Consider the following 19,297-nt stretch of genomic DNA (forward strand, 5'->3'; position numbering starts at 1 on the left):
TCCTGAGTCATGCTGAACATAGCATTTTATTCATTGTCACACATTAAAACATAAATCAGAGTTAAAAATACCAGCCAAAAGGAATGCATGTAGATTTCTCCACCAACTTTTTATAAAACCTACGTAAATTTAGCAGTTAACCTTATTTGGTTTTAATTCTGTACCAGGAATCAAATTGCCTCTTTCTACACAACATCTTTAGCATGTGCCTTTAAAAATGGCAGACAGATGCCCTAATGAAAGGCATACCTAACTGTGACAGTCAGGATCCAGACGCCCCGAGGGGACAACGGGGTGGGAGCGTTGAACCCCAAGAATAAGCAGTTGAGTAAGATAAGATAATAAATAAAAGGAAGTTCGTCTTCACTCAGTGCACAGTCAACCTGTGGAACTCCTTGCCTGAGGAGGTTGTGAAGGCTACGACTATAACAGGGTTTAAAAGAGAACTGGATAAATTCATGAAGGTTAAGTCCATTAATGGCTATTAGCCAGGATGGGTAAGGAATGGTGTCCCTAGCCTCTGTTTGTCAGACAGTGGAGATGGATGGCAGGAAAGAGATCACTAGATCATTACCTGTTAGATTCACTCCCTCTGTCGGTAGACAGATACTGGGCTGGATGGACCTTTGGTCTCATCCGGTATGGCCATTCTTATGTTCTTATAATTGTATGCTGTGTTATTGTACTATTAAAAACATGCCAAGTAAAGTCTTTTATGAAAATGTGTAATGTTTTGAGTGGAGTGATCATTATGAGCTATGCATACAGGTTATGGTTATCAATTTAAGTATTTGTGTATATAGAGAATTGTGTTCATAACACTTAGGCACCACTCCGCAGCAGGACAGTAAGCAATCAGAAAGAAGAGAGACCTCCCGAGACAGGTGTTTACACAAAACCCAGTGCAAGTAACAATCCATTGTACAACCAAGGAAAAGGCAACATTCAATTTAATAGACAGACACTGAGAAAACTAGGAATTTCCTCACATCGAGTAGCTATAGTGACTGAAGAAGAACAGTCCTTTTAAAATGGAAGGGATGGGAATGAAATGAAATGCATCTAGAAACCGAGGGATGCGCACTTGGCGGGTGCTCTCTGAAACACTGGCTCCCCTCAATGGCAGGGGGTTTGGTAGGAACCGGGTCAAAGGCAATAGGTATCCTGTATTAGAAAAGTTTCAGAGTAGCAGCCGTGTTAGTCTGTATTCACAATAAGAAAAGGAGTACTTGTGGCACCTTAGAGACTAACCAATTTATTTGAGCATAAGCTTTCGTGGGCTACAGCCCAATTCATCGGAGGCATTTTATTTAATTTGAAAGGGTAAAGCCTGAGGTTGCATCTTTGTGTTTATTTTTGTGGAGCTTGTCCAGGTTTGCTTTTCCTTACTATTTGATCTTTGAGTCTGTGCCGTGTCTATTAAATAACGCTTTTGTTTATTTTCACCCCAAGCAGGTCTCTGGGGTGCACATTCTTGGAGTGCATGTGCCAAAGTAAACTTGTGTCTGTGGGCCTGGTTTCACCCCTTCGGGGGTGATGAACCAGAGGGGAAAAGACCAAGTGGCCGAGTAATGAATTTCTTCATAATCTTTTATATTTATTGATAATTAGCACCTATTGACTTTTGCTATCAGAAACCCTCTTAATTTAAATCCTGTAACACCAGTTTCCAGGAGATCATTTGTAAAGTGTGAAGATTTTGGGGGTCAGTATAATATCCCCAGCTAACACCAGCATGCCTGTGAAAAGCACTGCTGTCCATCTGTAAATACAGACGGTGTTGAAGTGTATGGGGCAAGACTGGGGTGGCCCAGCTGTAAGCTATTTTGCAGGTCTAATGTCTGTGTAGCAAAACCCAGAACTTTGGGAGCAATTGGTAAAGTTGACTGACACTAAGTGTCTTTGTGGTAGGTGTGATTTATACAATGTTAAAAATCACTAATGTGAAAGCAAGACATATTCCCGGTGTTATGAGCAGACTGACAGCACGAATGGCCCCTAGTGTTTTGTATGTAGTCCTCGCTTTCGAGAAGAGGGTGAGGATTATCTCTTATATGACTTTGAAGGCATGCAAGAAACTGGGCTATGTGCCAAATTATATCTATGCCAGGCAGTTAGATAATGCATCCAGTTGGGACTTTAAAGGGGATGACTGTGTCACTGAGTTTGTTCTCAATTTTGTTGACAAGTATTTTAAGGGGTTCACCTTTATTGTCCACAACACTGAGAGTTACGACAGTTTTTATCCTTCGTTGATTAAGGAAAAATATGGGCACTGACATTCTAATGCAGGGTGGAAAACTCATGTGCCCAACGGGGGGCCTGAGAAATCATACTTGTAGATTCTGTAAATTTTCTGTCCATGAAGCTCAGCAAATTGCCCAAGGCCATGGAGTCGGAAGGAGTCAAGTGGCATTTCCCACATTTTTTTCAGCACTTCAGAGAATCCGAAAGCTGTGGGTCCTAGGCCTGGGGCAGAGCACATGAGGCCTGGAGAGAAAGCAGCGTTTCTGAACTGCTGCTAGCCACGGCAGCAGGAGGCTAACTCCTGGCTCCTCCCCTTGTTCCCGAGGCCCCTCCCCTCCCCTTTTATCTCCTCCTCCCCTGCAGGAGCCCAAACCACCCCCAACCGTGGCCCCCAGCCCCGGACAGCTAGGGGTGGGGGGCAAGGCCCCCCTCCCGATGCACCACAGCCTCCGTGCCCACAACCCCTGGGGGGCACGGCCACAGCGCCCCCAGCTCTGGGGCTCCAGGCAGCGCGATCACTGCACCCGCAGCCTGAATTTCTGAGGAGGCAAGGCCCTGAGGTGAGGATGACATGGGAACATGAATGGAAGGCCATGAAAGCTAGTGATAGACGGGTTGGGGATTCCGCCCCCACTCCCCCACTGCTTCTGCGAGGCAAGAGCTCTACCAATGGTTAGATTGTTTGCAGACACTGATTCTTGTGATCTTTGTGAATAAAGAAGGGGATTGGACGCCATTGCTGAGGGATTGTTTAGGGGATCTGACCAATGAGATACTGCCAAAGGAACACAATTTGGAGTTTGTGTCCGCAGGTCCCAAAAGATCTGGGTACAAACTTGCTGGCAGTAAGACATATGTGGAGAAATGTGATCCTTTTAAAACTGCTCACCAAAGCTACCCTGTAGCAGAGAGAGGCTATTTTGTGTGCTGCCTCTGGTGATGTGATAGTAGCCAATCTCAGAATTGGAGCTTAATACTTTAAAAGGAAATGACCCCCTGGAGCCCCAACAGGTAAGTCTGCCAACAGAGATGAGGCTTTATTAGAAACGAAACAATGAGAGACTGGCCCTAAAAAGAAAGATGGAGATTGCATAACAGTTTAGGAAGGTTATCGGCCCTTTGTTAAGCTTTGTTATCCCTCTTCTAACAGGTCTTTTAAATAATTGATAATGGAATATGCTGAAATAATGTATCTGGTTCCAGGCCACCAACTAGACCAATGAGAGGGGTCTTTAGTGATGATGAAAATAGCAGAACCTCAGCAACTTGCTGGCTGCACTCTGAGATGAAAGACATTCTTAAAACAAATTGGTGTATCTGACTACGAAAAGGCTAAACTTTGTGAACATGTTGTTCAGAGATACCTGGTAGCTGCCAAGCACGGTGAATCAGAAAAGACAAAAATAAGCCTCTTTTTCCTGGGCAAGAGCAAAATTGGACCCCTGAAATTGAGGAAGGTTCACTGACTGTCACCTAGGAGACATTGGAGTAATATTCACCATAAGGAAAATGCTGAGGGGTTGTTAAATAAACTGTTATCAGTATCAAGATGTCTCTTCTTGTGTACCAAATCTTCATCCACTTTGAACATAAGAACACAGGATTGGAAGGGACCTCCCAGGTCAGTGATTCCAGCCCCTGCTATCAGAGGCAACCCCATCATATAATCCCCATAATAAATTCATCAAGCTCCTTAAAAGTAGTTACCTTTCTTACCCTGATTCTTCCTACTGGGAGATTGGTCCAGAACCTCGGTCCTCTAATGGTTAGAAACCTTCTTCTAACTTCCAGCCTAAATTTATTCACAGCCAGTTTATCCCCATTTGTTCCTGTGCAAACCCTCCCAAATGTATTTATAGAAAACAACTCTATCCCCTCTTTCTTTGTTTTGCTAGGCTAAACAAGCCTAGGTCTCTAAGTCTCCGTGCATAAAATAGGCTTTTCATTCCCCTGATCACCTAATAGCCCTTCTCTGCACCTGTTCCAATTGCAATTCATCTTTCTGGAATGTGGGTCACCAGAATTTCCCACAGTGTGCCAGATGCGGTCTCATCAGTGCACCGCCCAATGGCATTAGCCGTCCCTACTGCCACTGGAAATACCTTGCCTGGTGCATCTTTGCCTTTCTTGTGGCTGCATCACAGTGATCATCCTGTGATCAACTAATACCTCCAGCTCTTTCTCTGCCAGTCATTTCCACCCCAGGAGTCCCCAGCTGACGGCAGAAATGCTTGTTATTGGCCCCTAAATGCACCACCTTGTACTTTGCACTATTTAACTTCATCTCATTTCCATTGCTCCAGTCATCAGGGTCAACCGGTTCTTTCAGTAGGATATTCTAATCGGCCTCTCAACTTTCTCTCATCAGCAAATTTCATTAGCATACTCCTGCTTCTTGTGCCAGTCATTAATGAAAATATTAAATAAGATTGGTCCCAAGACCACTGGGGCACACAGTACCTCAAAGAAACATCCTGGAACCCCAATATTCACCCCTGTAACAGAATTATGGTATATTTCATACAAAGCATGCCATGGAAGATATCATATGAAAGGTCATGATCTACTGAAACCCGTTGTTCTGTCAAAATATGTATATCGTTAGTGTGTATGAAGTTATGAGATTTTACTCTATGGTTGTTACTGAAATATGTTGTAAGTTTGAGAGTTGTCTACTGCCAGTTCTTCAGTAACAATAAACTCCTAGGAGGGTGTTAAAAGACCATTAATCAGCAGGGGAGTTGTAAATAAGGGATTTACAATTCTGTAAGAGAAGCATCACACAGTGGGGGATTGCTCAACCCTTTGACTCAACAAAGCCCACCATGACATGTCTGGGCTTCTGTTTTCTAGGCACGTGGACAGAGGATATAAAATAGGGGACAGTGGCATCATGCTTTGGCCTTTCTCTTCCACCACTGATGCTGGAAGCAACAACAATGCTGGGATGACAAAGACTTGAACTGAGGAGACTGGTCCCAGGCTTAAAGGGGAAGCCTGTGTATTAAGAACTATAACCTACCTGCAACATCCAGTGAAATGAGAAAAACTGCTTGATCCAACTACTGCCTAGTCTAATAAGGTTTAAGATTTAGACTGTACATTTACCTTTTATTTTCTTTGGTAACTATCTCTAACCTTTTGTGCCTACCACTTATAATCTATCTTTCTGTAGTTAATAAATCTGTTTTACCTAAAACAGTGTATTTGGGTTGAAGTGCTTGGGTAATCTCACCTCAGTTTACAAAGGCTGGTGTGTGTCCTCTCGACATCATGGGAGGGGTGGACTGGATAATAAACTTATACTGGGGTCAGGCTTCTGACCAGGGCAAGACGGTATACTTTGGGGGTGCAAGGCTGGGGGCTTGGGAGATTTGCTCGTATCTTTCTCTGAGTGATTCATGAGTGGCTCAGGGAGCATTCATGCAATCTAGCTGGGTGTGGGGCTCCACATGTGGTTGTGCTGAGTGATAATAGCACCTGGAGGAGTTTGCTGCTTGTCGCTAGCAATGCATTGTGAGAGACAGCCCAGGTTGGAGAGTTAAGGGGCCCAGCAGTACCCCAGTTCCAGGTTGTATCCTGGGGATACCATCACAACTGCTCCTTGAGGAACTCTCCTGGTGACTTCGCTCTAGCCTAATGGTTCCTCTTTTATCACAACTTGTCTCCCTTTTAGCCAGTGCCGTACCCACCTCATAGAATCATAGAATATCAGGGTTGGAAGGGACCTCAGGAGGTCATCTAGACCAATCCCCATTATTTACCCCAGATCCCTAAATGGCCCCCTCAAGGATTGAACTCACAATCCTGGGTTTAGCAGGCCAATGCTCAAACCACTGAGCTATCCCTCCCCCCTCATTTGTGTACTAATCCTTATATTCTCTAGCTTTACTAATAATGTCCACCTGGCAACGTAACAAATATTTTACTGACATCCAGATAGATTAGAGCCTCTGTACTGCCCCTATCTAGAGCACACCTGCGGCAGATTCCAAGGCCAGACAGGACCTGTGTGATCAAGTGCCTGACCTCCTGTGTAACACAGGCCATGGCATGTCCCTGTAACGGGGGGGTTTGCCCCATGCAATGGAGAGCCTAAAACAGCCCTGATTACAGGACGGGCCACACCTGGATTGAATCAACTAATCCCAGAATAAACAGAGTAAGAAGTTGCAGTAAAAGGGCAAGCTCAGGAGACTGCAGCTAGACCTGGGGATGCTGTAGGGAGCTAGAAGACACCTGGTAGGGCCCCAGCCAGCAGAGGAGAAGCTGAAGATTCAGGAAAGAGTGGGGAAAGCTCTCCAGGCAGGGAGACCTGAGAGCACGCCTGTAAAGCCAGCTGGGCTGCAGACTGGGTGAGTTTATGTTTTGCATTACGTTGGCATCATTAGCAGAGAGACACTGAACTGAACTTGAGGTCTAGCAAGCCCGTATGTACCCGTGGACTCAATAAATGGGCGCCCTTGTGGGGTTGGAACCACCTTTGACCTGTAATTTCTCAAAGGGCCAGGAAGAGGGGGCGGGTGGGGGGAGAGGGGCAGGGCAGGGCTGTGGCACCCTGCCCACGAGGGGGGCTCAGGAGGCAGTCAGCAGTCATGGTGCTATGTTCCCCAAAGCAACTCCTAGAGCAGAGCTTTTAGGAAACCATCCAATTGTGATGTAAAAGTGGTCAGTGAGGGAGAGTCCACCATGGCCAATGGTAAATTGTTCCAATGGCTTGCCTCTAAAAATGTACACCTGATTTCCAGTCTGAATTTATCTAGCTTCAACTTTCAGCCACTGGAAGGTGTTAGATCTTTCTCTGCTAGATGGAAGAGTCATCTATTATTGCATTTCTGTTCCCCATGTAGGTCTTTAGACTGTGATTCAGTCACCCTTAACCTTCCTTTTGTTAAGCTAAATGGACAGACTCAAGAAGCTGAGTCTCTAAAAGGCAAGTTTTCTAGTCCTTTAACCATTTACGTGGCTCTTCACTGAACCCTGTCCCATTTATCAACATATTTCTTGACTTGGGGGCACCAGAGCTGGACACGTTTCCAGCAGCAGTTGCACCAGTACCAAATACAGGGTAAAACCCTTTCCCTACTTGAGATTCTAGTATGTGTGCAGGATCGTTTTAGCCCTTTTGGCCACAGCGTTACACTGGGAGCTCATGTTCATCTGATTAATCACCACTACCCCCCAAATCTTTTTTGGAGTCACCGCTTCCCAGAGAAAAGTCCCCTATTGTGTAAGTACAACCTATGGTCTTTGTAAATGTAGAGATTTACATTCAGCTACAGTAAAACACATTGTTTGCTTGCACCCAGCTGGTCCTACTGAGCGGGCTGTAGCACTGGCTTGCTCAGATTTTCCAGGTCCTGGCTGGCATTAACGTAACCTTTCTGCTCCATGGAGACCTGGTTTGTTCTATGTGTTGATTTTCAGTGGGTTTCCTTGAGCTGTTTGTCTGACAAAGCACCTTTGTGCTGCTTGTTTGTATTTTTAAGCAGCACTTAATGGGAGGGAGACCCTGTGAACGCTCCCCCTACATTGTGCTGTGAGCAAGGAGAGAGCAGTTGGAAGCCAATATACATTGACGTTATTACAAAAAGATTCATTATACTCCTCTCCAGTCTGTGCCTTCCCAGCAGGCATCAGGCCCATTCCATCTAATGCGCATTAGGATTTAAAATACTGCCATGGCACCCAGAGCCTCTGGCTGAGATTTCAACGTATCTTAAGTCAGTTCACTCTTCAATCTGGTATTTATTGGCTTCCTTCTCCCCATTGGAAGCAACAGAGCTGTGAGCACCACACATCTGATTGGGTTTTATGCCAGACTTGTTAGCAGAGTTCATTAGAGGCAATTTCATTAACAAGCTTCATCTGAAGTCACTGAGGCAAACTGCAGCACAACAGACCTTTAATTGGATTCTACCCACTTCCTACAGAAACGCGGGGGGGCATATTCTCCAGCTATAGGAAGCCTTATCCAGCTATCCCTGCACCACAGATTAGGTGTGCTTGTAGTGCTGGCTTGCAGGCCTCCTTTAGAGGAAGTGACACCTCGAAGCAGCGAGCTCACAGAAAAAGGACACAGTTCAGTGAAGATGCTGAGCAAGGTGACCTCCTGAGGGTTTACTCTGCTGCCGGTCAGTGACTAGAGGCCATTTCTAAAGAACAAGAGCATTAGGAACTCCTGTGACCCCCAGAACCCCTCACTGCAAGCTGGTAAAGGGACAACTGTTCTATAAGAGCAATTCCTATCAGGCCTGACAAACTCGCTACACCTAACACACTAGTTCCTGGTATTTATCCATTGTGTCTTGTAAGGTATCAAATGAAAGGTGGTGACACACTGGTCATCATAGGCATTGCAAGATGTACGTATGGATGGCGTGTAAGGAGTTGTGTAGCCACTAAATAGGTTTTAAACTATGTAACCAGGCCCAGTTGACAAACAGGTGTTTCTGCCAGACCAACCATGTCTATTCACTTGCCCCTGCTTAAATGAAGCACTGTAAGTCATAAGAACACAATGGCAGCTGAATCTGCACTTCAGGTCAACATGAGAAGACAACAGAGACTAAATTGTTTCAGGGCTGCAAAGACTATGAACTTGGGGTATCAGAGGAAGGCCCAAGGAGCCTTGTTTTGGCCTGCACCCAGGGAGTAACTGGGCAGTGTTGAAAATGAAATTAATGAAACATTAATGAAAATGGGATCTCAAGCAGGGTTTGGTTGAAAGCACTGCGAACGACAGTTGGGTAAGATACATTCCTTTAGACAAGGGCTTAGCCTGTTTAGACTAGAAGCACATTGTACCTTTTTGTTTTATCTGTAACCTGTTGTTGTTCTTGCTCACTACGTCATACATCTTAACTGTTGTTAATAAACTTAATTTGTTTTCACTAAGTTACAGTGGTGCTGAGAGTCAGCTGAATGGAACAAGCCTGTGTGTGTATCCCCCCCTGGGGACAGCTGACCGGGTCAATACCCTGAGCATCCAGAGATAGGGGCTGGGAACCATAGGGGATTGTTTGTTAGGAGGCAGGGACTGGGGTACACAGTGTTAACCTGCAGGGCAAAGTAGGGCTATGCTAGAAGCAGCCTGAGAAGAATGGTTGAGTGGCTAACAGACAGGATTGGTGGGGGCTGATACCCAAATTAGCACCAGCACACGCGTCTCTTGCTGAGGCAGGGGGGTAATAGGAGACTTGGTTCTGGGCACCCTGAGAAAGTGTCAAAACTCCTCCCCAGGGTTTTACACGATCACAGCCTTTATTTCCAGTTTTACCTTGACCACTCAGCCTATTCACATCCGTCCCACTGCAGCAGAACTGGGTGAGGCTCCAAGCCCTGCTACACCTGAATATGGACCTTCTGCCTAACTTACAGGAAGCTCACCAATGGATTTGTAACACAGGTTCCTGAGGGTTCTGTCTGGATGCTCCAAGCTGTGTTGCTCATGATGCTGGTGCAGCTGTTGCTCCAGCCTTGTTGTCGGAGGCTACTTGCTGAGATGTTAGTTTGTCATGGGTAAATATGAAGGAACAGACTCTACCTCAGCACCCAGCTTCTGCCCTTGGTTATGTGGTGAGGTTGCTGTTGTGGCAATGCAGGAAATGGCTATCAAGCCCAATGGGATGGGTGCAAACTCTACTCCTGTCTCTTCACAGGGAATGGACTAAGGAGGCGTGGCTATTGTCCATCCTATGCTGTGTGTACAGAGCACAGAGTGTAGGCAAGTTGCCCTGGTGTGTGCATACAACACTTAACTTTCACTGGGGGTTGTACTTCCTGCAGTGAGAAAGAAGCTGGATAGGTCGCCCAGCCAGCACCAAGAGAAGCTGTCACCCTTAACTCTCCAGCAGGCTCTGGGATCAAACTATCTCAGCAACTCACAGATGGGAGCCGGAAGTCATGGAAAAGCATGTGGCTTCCTCCAGCTGCACATACTGGCTCCGGCAACAGCACGGGCACCTTGAGCCTGATTGTCCTTGTTACGGATCCCTCACCACTGACACTGCGTACATCAGACACGACCACCCCGCTTGGTCTCTTAATGGGACTCTGAGCACTAGCTGCATTTCCAGCATCTTCAGGCAAGGGCCAACATGGGGCCAAGTTCTACCGTTTACTACTTCCATAGCTGGTTCAGTCAACCATCTGTACCTTATTGGAGTGTAGCCAACAGCTCCAGGCCCTTTTCCACTGGAAGTGAAACACATGAAATGCAATTCCCTTCTTTATTAGAAATGCTGAAGTGTCAGACGTGGTTATACAGCTCAGGAAAAGCAGCAGGAGTGGATAAAAGGCAGGTTTGCTTTCCAGATCTAGTTTGATGAAGTACCACCTTCTTCCCTCCTGCAGCTCAGAATCCTCATCTCAGCGAATCACTTAACAGGCTCAATGCTGCCATCCAGCCACAGGTGTCTCCTGGCTCACTAGATGGCCAGCTGAGCATAGAAGCAGTGGCCCAAATGCCCTCTGAATCCAGCCAGCACAGCAAGCTTTGGAATCGCACTGGGATGCCCTGCGACAATTCTTATCCTTTTGAGACCAGACATGAAAGTGTGGCATTGCTTATTGCCCTGAGTCAACAGCCCTTCCCTCATGATGCAGCCAGATCACAGCTGAGTCCCCTCCCTTCATCTCTTCCTCACAAACTTCTTGGTCGCTACGTTAGGATTCATGCGCCGCCGGCCTGCACCCAGAGCTGCATCCCGGATCTGCAGGTTGGCTGCACGGCTATAGATATCGTTTTCGGCAAAGGGGGAAACCCCTGCAATGTAATCCGGGTCAAAGACATTGGTTTTCTGCCTTGCCTTCCGGGAAAGCCGCTGTTGAGGAAAGTGCTGGTCCTCAGCCAAGTGGGGGTTGCTGGCGTGTTTCCCCCCTTGGGGCGCAGGTAGCGAGTACTGCGAGAAAGAGTAAGAGTCATTAAGGAGCAGAGTCCCCTTGCAAAGCTAGGACATTAGATGGAGGCTGGCTCCTCCCAGGAACTCATCCCCAAATAGTGAGACTCAGTGATCTGTGAAGTGGTGACTGGATCAGTTTACGTACCTCCATAGGGCACCAAAATTTAAGATGGGGGGGCTCTTCTATCTATCAGACAAAGGTGTAATAATGGCTTGAAGTTGAAGCTAAACAAATGTAGGCCAGAACTAAGTGAGGGTAACTAACCACTGGAAAAATTTACCAGGGTCGTGGTGGATTCTCCAACACTGGAAGCTTTTAAATCAAGATTTTCTGAAAGATGTGCTCTAGTTCAATCACAGCTATTGGATGCAGAAATTAATTCAGGGAAATCCTATGGCAGGAGGCCAGGCCAAACTATCACAGTGGTCCCTGCTGGTCTTAATCTGAGAAACCCCTTCCATGCCAACAAGCCATAGCACAAGTGAAACCAAACCCTGTATTGTTTCACCACTGGAATGTGAAAACATCCCCAGCAGGCCTCTGTGCCTGGGGCCCCAAGCCATTAACAAGAGACCTCAGTGCTCTCACTCAGTGTTGCTAGGCTGTCATGACCGCACACCAGCCAGCATGTTGTGCCTAAGGCCCAGTGATGAGCTACTCACCCGAAGCCCTCGTGTGTTCAGGACCTTTGGGTTGCAGGAGAAGTGCATGTGGAGGGTGCCATCGGCACCCATGCTCACTGCAACTTTTTTCAGTGTCTTGTTGCCACAGTGCGGACAGAAGACCCTGGTCATGTCAGACGTTGTCCTAGAAAACCACAGAAGGGTTCAATGTTCCAGTGTCCCCAGGTGGCTGCAGCACTCTCCACAAGCTGGATTCTAGCAACCAGCTGGTCTGGGCTCAAAGTCCCAAACCCTCATAAGAGAGGATGGAGCCAGTCTGTACAAAAGATCCCAAAAGAGGAAGGCAACCCATGGAGTTAGGTGATGCGCTGGCTTAATGCACCTGTTTTTCATTACTGGAGTCTCAGGACCTAGGCTGCAATCTGAATGAGTTTGTTCAGTCCAAACTTAACCCATGACAGGCATTTATCCCCCCAAATATACTCCACCACGGAATTTGGATAAAGCAGCCGTCCCTGCTCAGAGGAAGCCCAGGACGAAGAGGGGATAGTACTGGTTAGAACTGAGATACCTGGGCTTAATCCCCCTGTCTGCACTCAACTGTGTTGTTTAAAATTTATATTGCACCACTCAGCTGGCTAAGCACCAATGACCCCCTGACACCTCCCTGGCAAGAGTAACGCTGCTCTTCACTAGCAGGTTCCGATGCTTACGACACGTACTTGAAGCAGCCATGACAGCGTAAGATGTAGCTTCTGGCTTGCCGGATCAGCATGCCATTCACTGCCAGCACGTGGAGACCCATCTGGAGCAGAACATTCTATAAAGAGAAGAAACAGCCATGGGCAAAACCCTGTAGGAGGAACCTCCAGGCAGCTCTTAAAGGCACCAATCAACATACAAACAACAATGCACATTGACAGAATTGTAGCAAACACATACAGATGGCAGGCCTCTGATACAGAACCAGCTTCGTGGATGGCCTAAAGATAATTCTGGGAGGAGATGTATGCCCAAAGCTGGGTGAGGCATTATTGCTCCCCAGTACAGCTGAAGGCACTGACTGCAGCCTTGGAGTCTTGTTACCACAGTGTAGACAGAAGAGCCCACAGGGGTCCATCTAGCCTAGGAACCTCTCTCCCAGGGGCCAGTACCTGCTGCAGCAGAAGAAAGTTCAGGAAACCTGGTGTTGGACAATTTAGACAATAAACTGCCCATGGAGGTGTGTCTCTCTTCCTAACCCCTATTCGTTAGAGGTTAGTTTATGCCCTAAAACCAGATATTGACTATTTACCTAGCTTTGTTAGGGCCCATCTCTTCTCTAGAGCCGACTAACCAAAATGCCATTCTGCAGTGATGCAACAGCCTTTGTTCACCCCTTTTCTCATTGGGCAGGCAAGTACATTACAGGGCAATAGAGTGCAGATGTTTCTGGCATTCCACTCATGCTTAGGTGTCCCCACTGACTCCATGTTACAAACTGACCACTGAAGCCAGTTTCAGACCCAGGTACTTTGCTTCTCACCCTGCGGGGTGTGTGTGGGTGTGTGTTTGTGTGTACATACTTCATTGGTTTGGAAAGCCCTAATGAATTACATGCCCTAGTTCTCCTCCTTTATCCGTTATTTTGCTGACTTGCTGAGTGATGTCCAGCAGAAGTGGAATCTTCTCTTTGCAGAAGCCCTGCTGCTTTGACCTCCATTCATCTAGGCATGTTATAACTGCAGTCACCCAGTCACTCCTTACCTGCATGGCAAAGTCTGTGGTCACGCAGCCGACCTGCACATTGGCAGGAGCATCACAATGCCCCATACCCTGCTGGATCCGTTTGATGTTGTCGGGAGTTATCCAGCCTTCACCATCATCACTGTCCCCTTCACTTCCATCCTCCCCAGACTGGAGAACCACCGGTACCTCTGGGCTAATGGAAACCGTGTGAACTTTCTGGAAGGCGAGAGACACTCAGTCAGATGTGAGCTATGCATCACCTAGACAGACAAGATGAGTGCTGCCGGAGAAGGGGGCACCAACTTAACAGCCACAAAGGTAGACAGGAGTGAGCCAGCAAGAGAATCCACAGAAACCAGGGAGCAAGGAGGCAGCAGCTAAAATGAACTGGGCATTATAGGGAATTAAAGAGGAGACTCTGCCTCTCACCTGCAGCTCCTGCAAGTCCTCTTCAATGCTGGGCAGAGGGTTCCTCCAGTACAGGAAGGAGCTGAACTCTTGGCTCTCCTCTGCTGCTGCACGCAGGCCACTTTCAGATGTGGACAGACATGCATCTTCCTCCAAGTGCTTGGACTAGGTTTGAACAAATAGAAGAAAGTTAGTGGGACACAGGAAAGTGCCTGCACAGTTGATTGCTGTATGACTTTCATGTGTGAAAGTCTGAGCAATTTAAAATGACTTTTTTTTTTTGGGCTATTTGGTGTTCTGTAACGTAATTCAAATGAGAAACCCTACATTCCAGTTACAATCCTGGAATTAGTTACCAAGGGTTGGTAACTTAACTTTCAGGTGTTTAGGAAATGCTGAATAGTGACTTTTTTCTGTATTGTACTTTAAATAAATTACCAAAACAATTGAAACTGGTGTGATTTTTATAGTGCATTATTTTGACAAATAAAATATGCAGAATTTTTTGCAGAATTGATTTTTTTTTGGTGCAGAATCTCCCAAGGAGTATATTCTACCATTGACTTGTGTGATTTTGGACAAGTCCTAAACATCCCTCTGCCTCAGTTCCCCCAGGATACAAAGATCTTGGCCTATCCCACAGCAGAGGATGAGCCTTCATACGCGTGGAAGGCTCTTTCCCACCCCCGCTGCCCATGCTAGCACCCTGCATCGGTAGATGCGAGACCACTGCCCTAGCTAATGCAAAGAGCGACCTTGGAAGGCAGATGGAACCCAGCAACGCGAACAGCAGCCTCTGGGTGCTGGGTGGTGGAGCTCAGCTGAACCTGTAGGGGATTAAGAGCAACAGTGAGTTTGGCAGGCAGAGCAGAATGCATGACGAGGGCCACCCTGGGCTAGTTCCTAAGCCAGCAACACAGGGATGGCCTGGGGCATCTCTACGAATCCTTCCAGCAATGGACCTTAGTTGATTTTAACTGTTTTCCAAACCAGAATGGAAGGTGTTGACGAGCAGGCAGCTGACTGCGCTTTAACCGACAGCTAGAAACAAGCTGTTACAGTTCTGTGTTCAGTCCCCAGGATCTTTCAACTATGTAATGTTTACACTACAAGGCAACTTAGTTCATAAGCTGCGCCCCAAAACTCGCAGGTGAGGGATGGAGTGTGGAGCTGGAGACTGGGGGGGAGGAGCACACCTTTGGGGGGGAGGGATAGCTCAGTGATTTGAGCACTGACCTGCTAAACCCAGCATTGAGTTCTGTCCTTGAGGGGGCCACTTAGGGATCTGGGGCAAAAATTGGGGATTGGTCCTGCTTTGAGCAGGGGGTTGGACTAGATGACCTCTTGAGGTCCCTTCCAACCCTGATATGCTATGATTCTGGGACAGATTATGAATCCTCTCTGGGCCAAATCTGGGGTTTTTAGAGCCCCTTTATATAGCTTGGCTCTTTCATCCAGCGTAAAGGAGCCAGAGTGGGGCTGTAGATATCACCTGTAGTATATTCATAAAAAGTGACAGACTTCTAACACGTAAATCTTTATGATTCCAAAGCTTATTAACTGACAGCTGTTTACATGCATCATAATGTATCTAATTTTTTGCTCTATACATTTTATAGAGACTGGAATTATTTGGAGGAAGGGTAGGGGGAAAGGGGACTACAGCCATGGAAGTGTAGGCATAGGACCATGGGGGGGAGGGAGGTACAGGGCCACATGGTGATGGGGGAGGGGTGCAGAGCTACATAGGGACAGAGGGTGGCTAGTTTGGGGTACAGACACATGAGGATGGGGTACAGAGCCACATGGGGATGCGGGGAATGGGTGTCTGAATGGAGGTGGAGGGACACATGTGGACAGGGGGTGCAAGGACACATGGGGATGGGGGGAGTGGGTGAATGAGTGGGGGTGGAGGGACACGTGTGCCTGACTGAATGGGAGAGGCTAGGGGTCAGCTAGGGTCTGCATGGGAGAAGCTCCCTAACAGTCCCTTCCCATCCACCAAAAAAACCTGTTCCGTACTTTTCCCACCCATACTCAACAACCCTTCAAGTTCACACCCAGGCTCCTTCCCAGCAATTTACTTCCCTCTCTTTGCTCCCTTATCCCTGACTCCCCCCAGCCTTGCACTGCTTCTGGGGAATGTGGGAAATACAGTTCTGTATTGTAGTTTAAATTAATTATTACTCAAAGTTCTGTATTAATATGCCTAGTAAGGAATCTATTTGTCAAATATTTTCTGAATTTTTGTTGTTGTCTGTATTGTTACAGAAATACTTGCTGACACATTTTGAAATAAATGACCAAAAATAATTAAACATATGAACGGCCATAGTGGGTCAGATCAAAGTTCCATCTAGCCCAGTATCCTGTCTTCTGACAGTGGCCAATGCCAGGTACCCCGGGGGAATGAACAAAACAGGTAATCACCAAGTGATCAATCCCCTGTCGCCCATTCCCAGCTTCTGGCAAACAGAGGCTACAGACACATGGGGATAATAGCCACTGATGGACCTATCCTCCATGAATTGAAACTGGTGTGATTATATTGTGTAATCAGATGTAAGATTTTACTTAAGTTCTATAATACAGCCAGATATTTCTTAAAACCAGCAGAGCTTTTTGGAGACCAGACCAGAAGGGTCATGTGACATGACACCCGTAGATGCAGACTGAATTTAACATCCCCCTCACCTTTCTCACGAATATACACCCTCACCAAACACCTTTGAAAAGCCCACTCGCTCCTGAAGGCAGTAATTCTGAAGGACCTACACAGCACGAGGGTAGTGGATTGAGTTAGTCACTCCAGGGGAGTTTACCTTTTTTTCTGGCTCTGTCTTCAGATGAGCCACCCCAACAGTCTCTGCCTCCAGCTGGTAGGTCAGGGCTAGCACCTGGAGATCTGTGGCTGACAGACTGGGGTAGTCGCCAGTCTTTTTTGAAAATTCTGTTACTACAACAAAGTGAGAGTGCCGTCATTGGGGGATTCCACCTGGGTAAATCCAACGTTTAGCAGATACATAGATACTAATAAGCGCTTTCACACGCAATTAGAACTTTCAGCAAAATACAAAATACAGAGGTTGGCTTGGGGTAGCTGTAGAGGCTGCTCTTTCACTTGAACCATTCCCATCTATTGAGAATTCTTCCCACAGCCCTCACCCTCTTAAGGGCATTTTCTTTTTAAATCTCACCCTAAAAGCTTTTCTTGCAGGCCTGGGGGTAGCTCTACATAAAAACAGTCTGGGCTGCTCTATCAAAGAGCATTTATCTGCTGAGCTCAAGAATATTTGGAAAGAATCCAGACGTAGCATCACTTTTCTCCTGAAAAGTAACAGTAAGGTTGTTTTAGGCTCAAGATGTAGGTTTTAGTAGTAATGGGCTAAGCAGCTTAAAGACTCCTACAATCTGTCGTGCCTCTCTTCATCTATTACAGCCACTAAAATCATTTAGATGTGACAATGATCCCCTCTGTGGAATGTTTGAAATAAATTCCATGAGAATAGTTTTATTTGAATGCTAACTTTCCCCCAGAGGGATTTCAACCCAAAGACCACAGGCTTGTGCTACTGCATGAGAACTAGGAAGCAAAAGTGGTTAGAAACAAAAGTAAAAACTGACTATTCTGCTGTCCTAGGTCGGGTGGGGAGTAGATTAACAGCAGGAATGGTGAGAGTATGTTGGGACTCTTAAAATTGTTCGTTTCAATCACAGGAGCTAAATAAAGAAATGGGGCTTTCATCCTGACATTTGCTCTAAGGCTATGTTTAATGGAATCCAAGCACACTTTCGATGATGAAAAAATACCTATTCAGAGAAAAGCTGTACAAGTGCCAGCCTGGGCAGGAAGGATACTGAGTTAGCAGCTAGGACAATGCTCTGCTAGTTATCCTTGAAGCCAGCTCACCTACCTAATTTAACATACTCAGGGAAAGGCTGTTTGAAGTGAAGCTGGTAGGGCAGCACGGCCAGTTGTCTCCTGGTTTCCTTGTCCCGGATTTCACTGACCACCTCCTTAATAGTATAAACGTTTCTACCGAAGTCCTGTTGTATGAGACACACAAGAATTCCTGCTATTAGGAACAAACAGACAAATGACTCCGATTCCAAGGCCAGAATGCACATGGGGATGCCCAATCCCCACAGACAGCATGGTGTGGTTCCAAAGCAGCTCCATACACAGCACCCATCACTATGGAGCCAGGTGCTGAAACACCCCAACCTCCTCCCGCCCCATAGATGGGAGAGGGGCTGGCAGGCTCAGGGAAGGCTTGGCTCCCCTGCTCTGCAGCCACTGGCTGAGACAGAAAGGCAGTGTCTTGGTGGGACCACTGGATGATCAAGGTATGAAAGGAGCATGCCATTCTGAAGAAGCTAAATGAATTCTTCGCATCAGCCTTCACTGCAGAGGATGTAAGGGCGATTCCCACACCTGAGCCATTTTTTTAGGTGGCAAATCTGAAGAACTACCCCAGATTGAGGTGTCATCAGAGGAAGTTTAAGAATTCATACATTAAACAGTAAGAAGTTACCAGAACCAGAGGATATTCACCCGAGAGTTCTCAAGAAACTAAAATATGAAATCAAAGAACTATTAACTGCGGTATGTAACTTATCACTTAAGCCACGTCTGTACAAGGTGACTGGAGAATAGGTAACGTGATACCAATTTTTATAAAGGCTCCAGAGGCGATCCAGTCAAAAAAGCGAACAGAAAGCCGGGCACCGTCAAGGGACAGATGAAACAGATCAGATTGTTTCTCTATAAATCCACGGTAGGCCCGCAGCTTGAAGACCGCGCGCAGACGTGGTCGCCCCATCTCCGAAACGACGGACGGGACTTGGGAAAGGTTCAGAAAAGGGCAGCAGGAGCGGGTGACGCCTGGGCCCCGCTTCCGCCGGGGGCGAGATGAGAGACTGGAGCGCGCAGGCTGGCAGCGAGCCGACCCCGGCGACGGCAGAGCGGGGCAGCAGAAAGGGACGGGGGGGTCCTGACCCCGCCCCCAACGCGCGGCGGCGGCGGCCCGGCTGCGAAGGCCCGAGGCACCCCGGGGAGGAGCTCGGCGAGTCGCCCTGGCTGGTCCCCAGAGCGCCGCGCGGCGGGGACGGCTCCCGCCATCGCTGCCCGGCCCGGCCGTTCTCGCCGGCCGCAGCGTCCCCATAGGGCCCGGCCCGCGGGAAGCGCCCCCCGGCCCCGCCTCGCCGCGGTACCTGCAGCGGCGCCCCGCGCAGAAAGGCCCCGGCGTCCGCCACGACGTGCTCCACCGCCGCCATCTTGGCCCTCGCCGGGTCCGCGGGCCTGCCCCAGGGCATGCCGGGAGCGGCCGCGTTTGTGGGGCCGCGATGCATGCCGGGACTGGCGCTGTTTCGTTGCCATGGTGCAC

At 47.6% G+C, this 19,297-nt stretch overlaps 1 protein-coding gene across 1 annotated transcript; it reads right to left on the reverse strand.

The window, feature by feature from the left end:
- Nucleotides 1-10,464: 10,464 nt before the first annotated feature.
- Nucleotides 10,465-19,272, reverse strand: NOB1 (NIN1 (RPN12) binding protein 1 homolog). The gene is made up of 9 exons (XM_084644450.1): nucleotides 19,125-19,272; nucleotides 17,825-17,957; nucleotides 16,733-16,866; nucleotides 14,666-14,737; nucleotides 13,932-14,075; nucleotides 13,521-13,718; nucleotides 12,497-12,594; nucleotides 11,814-11,958; nucleotides 10,465-11,150 (listed from the first exon to the last, which is right to left on the reverse strand). The coding sequence occupies exons 1-9, from the start codon at nucleotides 19,260-19,262 to the stop codon at nucleotides 10,881-10,883; spliced, it is 1,332 nt and encodes a 443-aa protein (XP_084500576.1). The 5' UTR covers nucleotides 19,263-19,272; the 3' UTR covers nucleotides 10,465-10,880.
- Between the last annotated feature and the right edge of the window lie 25 nt (nucleotides 19,273-19,297).

This window comes from Lepidochelys olivacea (assembly GCF_965140295.1).
Source record: "Lepidochelys olivacea isolate rLepOli2 genome assembly, chromosome: 12".
NCBI lineage: Eukaryota > Metazoa > Chordata > Testudines > Cheloniidae > Lepidochelys > Lepidochelys olivacea.

Excerpts from the sequence above, each read along its gene's own strand:
- NOB1 (XM_084644450.1), bottom strand. The coding sequence starts at position 19,262 with ATGCATCGCGGCCCCACAAACGCGGCCGCTCCCGGCATGCCCTGGGGC. Across the intron at positions 14,738-16,732 it reads AGACAGAGCCAGAAAAAAAG|GTTCAGCTGAGCTCCACCAC; the intron begins GTAAACTCCCCT and ends AATCCCCTACAG. Across the intron at positions 11,959-12,496 it reads CGCTGTCATGGCTGCTTCAA|GACAACGTCTGACATGACCA; the intron begins GTACGTGTCGTA and ends GTGGTTTTCTAG.